The following is a 15,062-nucleotide window of genomic DNA, read 5'->3' on the forward strand; positions in this document are numbered from 1 at the left end:
CCATACAAGCGGAGCTGGAAAAAGCAATAAATAATTCAATTAGCCTCGCCTGTAAAACGGAGAACTAGTTAGCGGTTTTCTCTACACCACGCAGGCACAAGAACAAGGGTCTCATCTTCAGATGAGCTGGTTCGATCCACCGACGATGACGATGGCGAAAAGCGCCGCCAGATTTATGGCTGCACGATTTCCGAAGCGATATTTTAATTCAGAACAACCTGTGCGACCTGATTGTGTAAGGGCAGAGTCGCTCGGTCGATCGCTTGGGGGTGAATCAGCATCACCCACCTGCCAATCAAAACTCAGTTACTAAGTTTACCTCTCTACGAGCATGTGGGCAGTTAGCGAAACATATGCTCTCCGGCAAACATCATTGCAACATAAATTGGTGGGATTAACTAAAAAGTGCAACCGCTGTTTGTGAAAAAAATAATTATATATGTGCTCGAGCGGCTCTTTTTTGCTGGTGGGAGAATACTTGTATAACATGATGACCGACCGTATATGTTTCGGGAGCCCATCTTCGGGTGGGCTTTGAACTTTAGGTCCCCTCTGTACTCTAAGGCAATCGTGGTGCAGTGAACGTTCCCAGTTCGAGGCAGGAGGCAGATCTATTTGAAAGTATAATTGAATGATTACAGTGCGCAGTTAACGCCCAGATCGTTTAGTCGCGATTGGAAACAGTAGCAGGCAGAAGGCTAAATGTCAGCCGTCTGTTGGTGGTGAATGAAGAAAAAAAAAATGAAACTATTGGCAATCCATGTTTGATCTGGTAAGGAACAGCTTTTTTGGTGAGAGGCTGTTGGATCATGGGAAATAATGTGCTAAGTTTAAATTCTTTACTATATTTACCATTAATTCAATTGGCTAGGATTTGATGTTCCTATTGAATTAATTTAAGTGTTTACATAAAAAAATCGCAATCCTTGTTCTATTTTCTAGTCAGAAAATCAAGCTTGGAATATTTATTTGCATACATATTTTGCAACATTGTTAACGTGAAAATAATAAATAGCTGTGTTTCCTGTGAGCTGTAAAAACTGGCTGACTCTCATGAATAGATCAGTATTATAAATATATACCGTAAAACGAGGTATCATTGATCAGCGGGGTAACATTGATCAGTTTTACCCTTCTCATGAATAGTTGAAATAAAACTGCTCCGTGATTACTTTTGCTGGATTTACACTGAAAATATATTTTAGTTCGTTCCAAGAAAACGGGTGTATTATATACAAAACCTTTTGTTGTTTTCTGCAATGAAACCAATGCGTAATAAATATGAAGGTATTTTCGTCAGAACTGTCATGGTACGTATTCGTATACGTAACGAAAAGTTTTAAAAATAATCGCAATCATTCGTACAAACAAACGCTGCATAATGTAAATAGTACGAAAAATTAGTAAGCCTACGCAATAACATATACATTATACGAAATCAAAAATAACAGAACACAAAAATTTCGTTCAAGTAAATACTCGTGAGCAAAATCATTTCAAATCGCCTGGAAATACGCGAAAATTTAATCGTCCATTTTTGATTTGAATGAAACTTTGCACACGTATTTGGCTTAGCAAACTGAGCATTTTTCACAGGTGGAGAGATTTTTTACACCCATGAGTTACATTCTAAAAGGGCGTATGCATAGGTTTTATACGAGGCATTGTAGCCCAGTAACCGTTGGTTGTATAGAAAAACTGTCTGAGAATGAGTTGTAGGGAATTAAAAATGCACCATATCAAAAATATACACTGTACAAAAAAAATTTTTTGTGACCAAAAAAAATTAAAAATAAACATTAAATTTCAATTTAAAAAAGAGGAGTTGATTTTTTTTTTATTTTTTTTTTAAAGAAACTTGACGTTAATACACAACTTTTTAAAAAAAGTCCAGGATGGAGAAATGAAAAATAATTTTTTTATGGTATGTAAATTTTTTTATGAAAATTCTAATTTAAACATTTTTCAAAATATTTGTATTCTGATGATTTTAAAAGATGCAGAGAGTCATTTTGAATCAAAAAGCTCTTGGTTATAAACACTTGCATTTCCTGCCATTCGTTTCAATATGCCACCAATTGCATCGCATGGGCCTTTACCATGAGAAGTCGCAAAAAATGCCACTCTGCATCGACGTTATATTTTGTTTTGAACTTGCAAAGATTTTTGCCTTTCTCCTAGAAAGGTATAGCAATCACTTGCAAAACTGAAAGTATAAAAGTGCTCCAAAGGGCCGAATAGCATATATCACTCGACTCAGCTCGACGAGCTGAGCATTTTCTGTATGTGTGTGTGTGTATGTGTGTGTGTGTGTGTATGTGCAGATTTTTATTCTCACTCTTTCCATGAAATTAATTGCAAATGAAAGGTCTTGTTGTCCCATAAGATCCTATTGAATTTCATTGTAATCGGATTTTTAGTTTAGAGGTTATGTTTAAAAATGTGAAAATCATGAAACATCAATATCTCAGAAACTACACAACCGATTTGAACAAAATTGGTCTCAAAAGAACGGGCTACCTAGAAAACCCTTAAGTTTTGAGTTCATAAAGATTGAACTTGTGGTTCAAAAGTTATGAAAAGAAACGTGTTCTGAAGACTGTTTAATCTCACTCATGTTTCTCAGAGATGGCTGGACCGATTTTCATAAAATCAGTGTCAAATGGAAGGTCTAGTTGCCCCATAAGACCCTATTGATTTGTTTTGTAATCGGACTATTACTTTGCCTGTTATGTTTAAAAATGTGAAATTAGGCTATGAAAAGGAACATATTCCGAAGACTACTTGGACTCACTCACTTTTCTCAAAGATGGCTGACCCGATTTCCACAAAATTAGTGTCAAATGAAATGTAAAGCTGCCTCATAACACCCTATTGAATTTTACTGTAAGCGGACTGTAACTTCGTCTGTAATGTCTCGAAATGTGAAAATCACGAAACTTCATTATCTCAGAAACTGCACAACCGATTTGAACAATATCGATATGAAATGAACGAGCTAGCTAAGGGGTAACTGATGAATTATGATTGATCACGTGGTTTAAAAGTTTGGCTGGCCTATACGTTCCCATTTCATTTAATTATAATCGAACTTAAGCAACCGTTATGTAATAAATTGTTAATAAAACAACGAAAGTCTATTATCTCAAAGATTACATGACTTATTTGAACATAACTAGTGTCATACGAACGAGTCATCTCTCAAACTTACAAATAACAAACTTCATAACAATTTGATATGTGGCTCAAAAGTTACGGAAAGAAGAGAAATTCAAAGACTATTTAAAACTAGACCTGCTTTGATCGGTATATGTGGCCTCAACATAATTTAAATGTGGTGTCGTACTATTTGAACGTTCCAAGTTCATCGATTCCTTGCGGTTTGTTTGAAGTCTGCAAATGCACGACGAATCGGCCATAGGATATGATCAAAGTCAAATAACGAATCGTTTGAATTGATTGGTTTTATCGAAATGACAAAATCCTCATCTTTTGGCTTCTGTACATCGCCTTAATTCTGAATATATTCATATTGGGTGGTATTCTGTCATTATCAGTAGATTTTCTGGCATCAATCTGACACCGGAAATACCCATATTCGGAGGTATTTTTGGTTGTTTTCAAGAAACTAAAAGTGGTCGTCTTCAAATTTAAAATAGTGTCCAGGGTCAATGTTTGGTTTCTATGCATCATCACGTTTACGGAGATATCCATATTGAGTATTATTCGGTCATTTCCGACTGTTGCCTATAAGTTGCCATTTAGTACTTCAAAATGGTGCCTGAGGTCAATTCTTAGCTCCTTGCATCATTCTGGTTCCAGAGATACTCATATTGGATAGTATTCGTTTATTTTAGGCTGTTTTTCACAAACCGGTAGTCGCCATCTTGGATTTCAAAATGGTATTTAGGATACTGGTTAAAGAAAAACTCATATTGGGTGATATTTGGTCACTTTGGACTGTTTTTCAGAAGCCGAAAGTCGTCATTTTGGACTTTAAAATTGCCTGTGAAATCAATTTCATCTGGGCGTAATTCTGATTCCGAAAACATACATATTGAATGGTATTTGGTCATTTCCGGCTGTTTGCCAGACACCATCTTAAAATTCAAGATTGTGTCTGTGATCAATTTTTAGCTTCTGTGCATCTTTCTGGTTCCAGAAATACTCATATTTAATGGGAATCGTCCATTTCAGGCTGTTTTCCAGAAACCGGAAGTTGCCATCTTACAATTCAAAGTGTTGTCTGAAGTCGATTTGTGGCTCCAGTGCATCATTACGGTTCCGGAAATACCCATATTGGGTGGTATTTGGTCATTTTCCGCTGTTTTTCCGACACCGGAAGTCGCCATTTTGGATTTCATAATGGCATTTGGAGACAATTTCTGGATTTTGAACGGCATACTGGTTAAAGAAAAACTCATATTGGGTGGTATTTGGTCAATTTCTGCTGTTTTCCGAAACCGGAAATCGCCATCTTAGAATTTAAAATGCTATCTGTGGTCGATTTTAGCTCCTGTGTATTATTCTAGATCCGGATATTATTATATTGGGTGGAAATCGGCCATTTTCGGCTGTTTTCCAGAAACCGGAAGTTGCCATCTTACATTCCAAAATGTTGTCTGAGGTCGATTATGGAACATATTTGTTACCACTAAAAACATTCACCTGCCAATATGGTTCCATTTAGTTGATTAGTTCACGAGAAGTTTAAAAATTTGTGAAGAAACATGTACTTCCAGAAGAGGGAGGGGCGTCAAACCATTATGGACATATTTGTTACTTCTAAAAACATTCACATACCAAATTTGGTTCTTGAGCTGTGATAAATTTGTGTTTCATTTTCATGGGATCCCTCCCTTATAGAATGAAGAGTTGGGTTCCAAACCATTATGTACATATTTGTTACCACTAAAAACATTTACCTGCCAAATTTTGTTCCATTTGGTTGATTAGTTCTCGAGATGTGCACAAATTTGTGTTTCATCCAACTATTATGGACATATTAGTTACCCCTTAAAACATCCACATGCCGTATTCGGTTCCATTTGCTTGGTTTGTTCTTGAGTTGTGCAGAAATTTATGTTTCATTTGTATGGGACCCCTCCCTTCCAGAAGAGGGAGGGGTCTCAAACTATCATAGGAACCTTTATCGGCACCAAAAACCCCTACATACAAATTTTCACGTCGATCGGTTCGGTAGTTTTCGGGCCTATATGGATCAGACAGACAGACAGACTTGACTGCATTTTTATATGTATAGATTACAACATCAATATTTTAGAACCTAAAGAGTGAATTTACATTTATTGGATTGAAGCGTTCATGTAAATCTATTTTTACAAATAAAAAATTGAATGAGAAAGGCTGGGTCTGACCGCTAGGTGGATTAATTTAGGTTTTTTATAAAACATTCGGCAAGGGGGATAGGCTAAGGTTTAGCGCTTGAGTTTTTTATCCAATCGTTTTGTTGTCAAAAAATAAATTGTATATTTTTGATCAAGCATTCCAATGAACGTATGGTTTTTGCTGGAGAACTATGGACAAATAAAAAAAAACGTGCATTTTCCGAAATATTAATAATTTATTGAGCTTAAATTAGAAATAACTCGAAAACCAATGCCTATAGAATGTTTACTACCAAAAGCTTTTTGATTCAAAATGACTCTCTGCATCTTTTAACATCATCAGAATACAAATATTTTAAAAAATGTTTAAATTAGAATTTTCATAAAAAAATTAATTTACCTTAAAAAAATTATTTTTCATTTCTCCATCCTGGACTTTTTTCAAAAAGTTGCGTATTAACGTCAAGTTTCTTTAAAAAAAATAAAAAAAAATTCAACTCTTTTTTTTTAAATGGAAATTTAATGTTTATTTTTAATTTTTTTTGGTCAAAAAAATTTTTTTTTGTACAGTGTATATTTTTTTATGGTGCATTTTTAATTCCCTACAACTCATTCTCAGACAGTTTTTCTAAACGACCAACGGTTTCTGGGCTACAATGCTTCGAATAAAACCTATGCCAAAAGGCATACGCCCTTTTAGAATGTAACTCATGGGTGTAAAAATCTCTCCATCTGTGGAAAATGCTCAGTTTGCTGAGCCAAATACGTATGCAAAGTTTCATTCAAATAAAAAATGGTCGATATTCGACCATAGGTCATTTGGCGCGATCTTGCTCCATAACCGTTTTAGAAGGATTTACATTTAAACCCCTTTCCTCTACACCACCCTTAATCAATCTGATATTCAGCTGCGCACCTCCAAGATCAGCAGAGATTTCTCTATTTTTTAGCATCGCCATTTTTTTTTCAATAATAGAGCTATCCACGCCCCTGCTTACATTGCGAACTTATTGGGCTATAGGATGATTTATCGGATGCTCCTTCAAAATCAAAAAAATCTACCAAAGCTTTTTCTTTGGCTTGAAGTGATAGCTCGAGTTTACTAACTAGCGATTATGGCGTCGTTATTATCGATTCACCTGATTGGTGACCAAATTGGTTTTTACTCAAAGAAAACTTCGCCAAGCTTGTTGACATAATGAAGTCGTCTAAAATTTTTTCCATAGTCTTTAAAAACATTAGAGAAATGGACACGTACTTTCTCGCATAAAAATATAGCGTGTGATGCCTCTATCATCAGGATTTTTCATCAGAAATCTTTTAAAAGACATATTATCGAATACAGACTGCATTGGCCACTACCGAAATAACTCAGATGCCCCGAGCATTTGATCAACATTTTACCAATCCTACTTATTTTGACAATTCCCTGTGCATTTCCATTTTTTTTAATTATTTTAATTACATTAATATTATGAGCTTTTTGCATCCAATATTAGAAATACACAACTATTTTTTTGGCGAGTTAGCACAACATTTTATTGGAATGAATCCCCAATTTACTCTTTTTAGTTAATGCTTAGCTTAGCTAGATTTGTTCCTCCTGCTCTCATCGTAGGACACATAAATTTTAATTGTGATGTGAAACTCTTCATTTTTTTTAATCCATCCTTCAACATGAATCCCACAATCTCATCTATGTTTACTCTCATACGACAGATACGACATTCGAAATTTTATTTGTCCTCTTCGATCGTCGCAGTGGTAGTGGCAAACAGAAGTGGAATGTCTAAAGATTGTGCAACGCCGATCAAAAGGTCCTATAGCAATCGATCAGCAGCTGTTGATAAAATGTGAGTTGAAACTGATTACATTGCATAAAGTGCCGATGTTGTGTTTCGAGTGAGAAGGATTTAAAAGGAGAATGGAGCTCATTTTCACAACTGATAAAATTTCATAAAAATTTATTCCAGCAGACAGTTTGTCAGGTTTATGGTGGATATGTCCGAAATATTGATTGAGAAAACTAAAATGTACATATTGAGCTTTTCCATATTTCTGCGCAAAACAACATCGGAAAAAGGCTAGAAAGGAAACATGATCAAGTTGATCTCTTCATCGAATATTTGAAATCAGAAGCATGATACATATTTTAAATCGAGATATCAAGAAAAATCATCGGTAAAAAAGTGCAAAATTATACGGAGCAATGTTTTCCTATTAAATTACAACCATTAAATCAATTATCCCGCCCTGCCTTCGAACGACAAATGTTACGCGTTGCCCAACGTAACAACTCATTCGCCTGTCGGTTGATTCCTCCCGGGGAAACGTGCGGCTCAGGTGACAACTCAATATAACCTGGGCTGGGGCGGTTTGCAAATAAATCTGTCAATTTCGCTAATTAAGCGAAATAAAACAACAATTCTACGACCCGTACCCGGATTCACCACCACCTCGACAGCGAGACTCGGGAGGGCGTGCAAAATATGCACTCGGTTGCAATTCCCCCGGCCAGGGGGGAAACCTGCGGTTCATAAATCGGCCACGAGCCAAACATTCAATACGAATCGTGCCATTCGTGTTAGAAACGCAATTTCAAGTTGCTCCGCCGCTTATCAAACACGCAGCCGCCGCAGCTTGAACTCGGACCCGGACCAGATATGGCCTAAGCTCAGTCAGTTGTGCGGATAAGCAGGCTAATTTGAATTTTTATTTATGGAAACTTTGGGGCAGTTGCTGCCACACGCGTATGTTCGACCGCTCTGACAGTACACGTACACTTTGAGCTGTCAGAAATTCTATATAAGCGATTTTCGCCTGCACGACTGAAGCCGGGAAAGGCAGTTTTCCGATAAATTGATACATTCAAATGCCCTGGGTTGGGTCCGTGCCTGTTTGAATTTGCGGTGCCAATTTGGCGCTGTCAGGTGAATAGAATTGTGCCTGCCTTTTTAACCCGATATCGCGCCACAATGCTAATTGACGACGAATGGAGGGTAATTACGGTTCGACATGACATGCTTTCTTGCTTTTGGTCGTAAATTGTTTGTCGCTAGTGAATCATTGAGAAGACATTTTGTTTTATTCCCAAATTGATTCCAGTATTCTGATTCGTTTAATCACTCATTAAAAACCTCTCTCGGAATGTCGTCTCCTCACTGATGACGAATGATCACCAATCAATTAACACAAAAGCGCCGTACAATTAGTTGAATAATAGCACCGGTCAGGACAGGACCCGCGCACTTACGTAAGCCAAATATATGCATCGTGTGGGAGCACCAGTTTACAGTTCTTATCGGTCGAGTGTCATCATGAATTTCCATCCCATCGGTTCGCCTGTGTGAGGTTATTTAACATTGGCATCGAGTTGAAGACCGAAGCTGCTGAGGTTCGAAATTGTAATTTTCACCTTTTGCAAATGAAAGTGAATTTATGCAAGATGACATTTTGCGGTAGATTGCTGGCTACTGATATCTTGTGGAATTGTTTCGAATAAATGACAGGATTTGTAAACACTAGGTGGTAATAAATATATGTGGCTGGCACAAACAATACCTTAAGCGAACACACAAAACACACTCTTAAAGTAGCGAATAAAATAAAGGCAACAAGCATCTAACCAATGTTCCAACGCTAAAACAGGCACAAAACAAATTCGACGTAGCCGAATAGGGACACTGGAAAAAAAAAACAAACATCCAAGCGATCTAAGATGGAGCAGCAAGCGGCAGACGGGAGAAAAACATCGACTTACATCCGAAAAAGCGATTTCTTCATCGTCGGGAAATTCATCTTGGAGCCGACATATACTAACCAGCCGCGGTTGTACCGAGAGTCGCCGGAATGAGCCGCCGAGTGTCCCCGGCAGTCGAGGAACCTTGCCAAACCGTCTCCGTCTTCGTCATCGCTGCTGCCGTTGTCGTTGTAGCCGAGAACGTTTCCATAGCGATGCCGTTGAGGTGACGCCGAACGAGACGATTTTGGTGGTGGATCGGGAAGACTGTTGTTGTTGTAATCACTGTTGACCTGATAGTCGCGGCCAGTGCTACGTGACGGTTGATTTGGTTTGGAGTGTAAGGATAAAAGGTAGGAGGAATTTTGATCAGTAATTTCGTAAATAGCTTTTTCGCTGTGAAAAGTAAATGAATAATTGAACCAAAAATAACACTAACTTATATTCTTTCTGCAATTTGTGTCAAAATAGCTTGAGTCATGCAATCTTAAGAGGTGTTTAAACTTTTAAACAACCACAGTTAACAAGATATGTTGAAAAAAAAAAAAAAACACAATACACGAGTTGCGAAATGCGAAGTGGTGATATCTGTTCTGTGATAATATTTTAGATGGAAAATTTTAAGCTTTCTAAAAGTTGAATCAGATAGAGCTTAGGGTAAATTATGTCGGTTGTGATTATCAGAAACACAGATTTTTAGTTTCTGGAATTTCATTTTTAGATTCTTTCTGGTACGGCATTCACTCACGATATTAGGTTCCAATCAGTTTTTATACTCTCCTAATTGCCCAATTAATTGTGGAACTTCAACTCTAATTTTACGAAGAACGGTTTGTTAGCGAATAAAAATGCACGTAATAATTTTAATCGTTTCCCGTGTTTTATTGTTCATTCGTAAAATATCGTCAGGGTCTTGTACTTTTAACCGAACGACAAACGGACTGACTGCACCATTCGACATCAGAAAAGGTAGGAACGAATGGTGGATATCATGTGGCATCTCTTCAAATTTCACATACATCGTTCAAGCGCACACGCAAGCGATACAAATGGCCATTATTTATCATCAAGTGGGATGGTCCGAAAGTAAACCATTATTGGCTGCCACTGGCCAGTATTGGAGCCAGCCTTTTGGCGCCCTCGATTCGAGCGAGAGCCTCTCGAGCGCAAACGCTACAAACGACGAGATTGGGTCATGAAGATGTTACGACCACTTCACGACCGCCTAATGGCCCCTTCACGAGGTGATAAATAGCCGAAATGGGATACGGAATTGGGAGATGGCTAAAGATATGTCAATATTGGCACTTGGCCTCACGCTGCGATGCGATACGGTTGGCTAAGAACGCGTTGATGATCCATGGTTTCAGTTTCCTGTTGTCGTTCTATGTTCACCGAAGTGCGAGGTGATTTATTATTACCTGTTATGGTATACCAGGAAAAGTTTTGAGTCAACCAAAGTGGAATATCCAAAATCAGGCTGGAGTGAAAATTAGATACCTTAGAGAAAACAATCAGTAAATCATGGAACACATTTTCGATGTGTATATGTTCTCATTGTTTTAACAGCCTAGCCAAAACTCGTGTGAAGGTAATGAATGCGCGCGCATCTAATCATTTATCTAATCATCTAATCATTTAAACATCACTGACCCGGTTTACGGAATCGTAAATGAATCCGCCACCGTTTGGTAAACCGCCGTGTTTAGATTTGTTTCAAAGCGAAAAGACATGTTTACATACCCATTCGTTTCACACTTTCAACTCTAACCCCCACCCCCTTTTCATGCGAGAGCATGTTTTCTCAGTTGAAATTGGACCTGAATCATTTATCTTTTAGTTGCTTCAATGTATCGCGGCGAAGGTGTTCGTTTGCTGTTACTGTCCTGTTTCCCACAACGAACCGGAAGATGAATATTAGTCAGTAAGTCAGAGTCAGTCTGTCAGCCCAGCTGCCGCCAGCTCTGCTAATCAGCGATAGTCTATCATCGAAAATGGTACAATTTCTCCGCTCGTGTTTACAACACGATGCCCTTCAGCGGAGGAAGTCGACGATAACAGATCACCAGCGAGTGCCCTGGAGGTGAAAGAAATTACAACTACGACCGAGAGATTACAAGAGCGATGGCGGTATAATGGATGGTAGCAGCCACTCGGAGCGGCTACCGGACGAAAGGGTCCACTGGAAGGTCGATCCGATCGGTCTGGTCTGGTCAGATGGTCGACGGAAAATATATATCATTCAATTAAATCAATGCACAGCACACCAAGTGTGCCAAGAGACGTACACAACCTTGAACAAAAAGCTTCTGTTTGAGATTGTTCGAGAAAACAGTTTCCACAATCGTTGTTGAGACGAAAATGAAGTGCTGAAAGTGTACAGGGTTTGCATGCATATAATTTCTCTCCAGTATCTGCCTCCAAGCGCCCTGAGAGATCGATTCTGCGGATGTGGGTCAATTTGGGAGATTAATCATAATTGTGTGTCTGAGTGTGTTGGAGAGTTTTTCCCTTTCAATGCGATAATATGTATTTATCTGCTAACGAAGCGAAAAGCGAAAACAGTCGTTCAGTCCCGTATTGGGTTGATCGTTTCCGATATGCTATGTTTCCGGTAATTTTAATTATGTTTTATGTTTCCGTTAAAAGATGTTCAATTAATTTTCTGATAAGTTAAAATAAGTATTGGGAACATATCAAAACCTAAGATTGCATGAAAATCACCTGATAAAAAACATACTAATGCCGATCTGATTATCGTAACCTTAAAATCAACATACTGTGCCGTGTCAAACAAATGTAATGTGGAAGAAAATTTTTTTATCTTGAAATTAAACGAAATACCGAATTCGAGAAAATGAGAATTAAGGTTTTTTCTATTCAATTCTTTTATTATCAAATATTCACAATTATGGTTGTACTTGTTTAATCTTTTCATGTTAAATGTTGTAGAATTGAAAGTTTTTCAATACATAAATTTCAAATATTGTGAATGTTTGAAATCATTAAATTTTCAAGCTTCTGGAGTGTTCCAACAAAATTTATTTCTTCGAAAATTTAAAAATAATAAGTTCAGTTATCCGTAGTGCAGCGTTTCTGATGCATTCTACACATTGTTTAACAAATCTATCAGGACTGATCATGTCTGATTTTTTAAAACTAATATTCTCTGCGATTGTTGCATATTTTCATTTTTATCTAACTTTATCTCGGAAAGTAAATGTTACCAGTTGGAAACCCCGAATTGTATTGTGCAGTTTTGGTAACGCTTTTGGTATGTGTAAATTCCTTGAATGATTCAATCCTTGTTTTTTCATAGCATGCTGTTCATTCTCCGACTACATTCTTTGATGCTTGAATGTTATGGATTCATACACAGATTTTGTTCCTCGGAGCTTTTATGCAGTGTCTATGTCCTGTTATTTAGCAATAGGTTTCGATGAATTTTGGGTTTTGAAACCTTAAATTCATTAAATGTTTCATATTCAGGCAATGTAACTCCGCTTTTTAATTTCCTCAAGTCTCTATGAGTGTTGTTTTTTTTTGTATTTTTTCGGGTTTTGGAATTTTCAAACTGTTAGAAGTTCCGAATCACATGAGTTCTGCTTACTAAAAATGTTGAGAGTACTAGTTCCTGCGATTCTATTGCGTGACTATGTTTATAGAACTAACACTCGCAATTTTCTAATTTAATAAACCACAACCATTGAATAGTGCAAAATTTGATTCAGGAATTAAAGAATATAAAAATAAGATTTTTTTGTACTTTGCAATTCCCGAATATTCTGATAACTACAAAAGTTTTTCTTGCTTCTAGAATTGCTGTATACGTGGTTAAACAACTCGTACATTACTTGTAGGGTAAATCGATGGTTATCTAAGTATGGTATCGATTTTTCTTCTTTCAGAAATTATATAACTTGAATAAGGAAAGAATTTATATATAATTTTTCCAAACCAAAAAGCACCTCGGGGCTTCTGTTCTGGCCAACTTGTAATTCCTCCGTTCAGTTGAATTATTTGTTAATTATCCGGAATTAAGTCAAATTAATAGGCTTGCCTTTCCCTTAGCTTAGCTTAGCTTGATTGATTGAACTTATCAATCTGATCCGAATCAGTAAAATTGCACAGTAAATCAACTGAATGGGGCTGGGAGTGACCGGCTATTCTCGCTGTACAAGTTTGAGTTTCAATGATCAATAACGGCTTTGCTGTTGAAAACCGTGTAAACCTCTACATCTCCACAAAGATCACAGAAAGGATTTTTTTGTTAGTAGGAAAGGGTAACGTTGGATCGGAATACACATTAATAGGCGATGCAATTATACGAGCGATGAGTATGTATCGCAATTCTATCGATGCGAGAGTAACACATTCTAGAAGTATACACATGTTCTTTCTTGAAATGTTCCTGAGGAAACAAACTGATTCGAACCAAGTGGCCTCCTTTGATAACCAAAAATGGCCTGCTTCTATTGTAACGAAGATTCGAACTCACGACCATCTGCTAATCAAAGCGGACCCTGGAACCTTCCGGTTACCAGCTTCCCTCTAAGGCTTTAGACTTTTCCCACATAGAAACTAGTTTGAACTATTTTCCAACCTCGACCTGAGTACTTGTGGGTTGGTTCAGTGTTAATGCGACAGCTTTGGTAAATAGAAGCACTAGTTTGGCCGAAACTGCTGTTTCTGGCCTATTTAAGTTAAATATTGTTAGGGTGGAGAGAATCCGTAGGTCCATATCTCAGACTAATTGATGGCTAGAAATGTTTTTAGTGCCAGAACGGTTTGTTTGATTGTTTTGATGTCTTCGGTAAAGTTATAGATAGTAATTTTGTCTATCCTAGAAAATATACACTGTTCAAAAGATTTTTTGTTCGAGGTTGCAAAGTTCAAAAAACTAATTTTTTAAATCATGATTTTTTATCAGTTTATTTTTAGAGTTACAATTTTTAATGAAAACTACGAAATGTTAGCTAGACAGCAATTTTGTCACAGAAGGATTTTGCGCCAACTCGACTGAGGAGGGGCTGACAACCCCTTCTCAAAATTCAATGAAACTTTGTGGATGTGTAGGCCTCACCCTAAGCAGCTTAGCATATTTTTTGTTGAAAAACCTTTTTTTCTTGAAAGTGTCCACTTTGATTAGTTCAGAAGAGTTTATGCAACTAATTGTCAAACTAAAACACTTATTTGAAAAAAATATCTGAGATAACTGATTTTTTTAAAAACTGCTTTCTATTTATAATTTCTTTCTTCTTATTTTTTCTCTATTCTCTCAGAGTTTTTTTTTTCAATATTTTTACATGAAACCGCCAACTTTTGCTATCTTTTGTTATTATTTAGATATTTCGATTTATTTAAAAAAAAAATTCAGCCCTTCTCAAATGTCAGTACAGATAAATTTTCAAAAAAAAAATGCATAGTTGCTTAGGGTAACAGACTCACAAAATTTCATTGAATTCTGAGAGAGTGCCACCTGGCCATCTGGTCGAGTCGCAATCTTTCCTTTTCAAAAAAAAAAAAAAAAATATACACCCCACGAAAAAAATTAGATAACATGAAAATATTATTATAAATTAAATATCTCAGAATTCGCTTTTCTGCTTTCGTTGCGATAAGAAGCAAACGAGAATCGCTCCACTATATACTCGTTCGAATAAAAAAAGCATACTTGCATTATGTGTAGAAGGTACAGATTGAGGAATAATTATCTGTGTTTTTTGTTCCAGTGTATAACTAAGATTTGACAGATGTTGAAATGAGCTTACCTATGCAATTTTTAACCTTGGCTATGTGTAAACAAAACCACGAAAACTCCTTTGAAACAGTGTGAATTAAGTGTCATAATGAAGTCAAGTCCGTTAGGGGCCATCCACATACCACGTGGACAGCTTTGGGGGGGGGGGGGGGGGTTGACTAATGTCCACGGTCCATACAATTTTTCTAGAATTTTTATGGGCAGTTGTCCACGG

General features: G+C 37.0%; 1 protein-coding gene across 5 annotated transcripts in view; it reads right to left on the reverse strand.

Moving 5' to 3' along the window:
• LOC129733027 (protein Shroom) overlaps positions 1-15,062 on the reverse strand; it is a 498,971-nt gene that overhangs the window by 38,596 nt on the left and 445,313 nt on the right. For 3 of the 5 annotated variants that reach the window (XM_055694568.1, XM_055694569.1, XM_055694571.1), the window contains one exon: positions 9,109-9,399. The exons of 1 other annotated variant lie outside the window; for it this stretch is intronic. In XM_055694568.1, coding sequence (XP_055550543.1) covers positions 9,109-9,399 — 291 coding nt within the window. The remainder of the gene's footprint in view (positions 1-9,108; positions 9,400-15,062) is intronic. One more of the 5 variants, XM_055694570.1, reaches the window with a different exon arrangement.

The sequence above is a fragment of the Wyeomyia smithii genome, chromosome 3, assembly GCF_029784165.1.
Source record: "Wyeomyia smithii strain HCP4-BCI-WySm-NY-G18 chromosome 3, ASM2978416v1, whole genome shotgun sequence".
Taxonomy (NCBI): Eukaryota; Metazoa; Arthropoda; class Insecta; order Diptera; family Culicidae; genus Wyeomyia; species Wyeomyia smithii.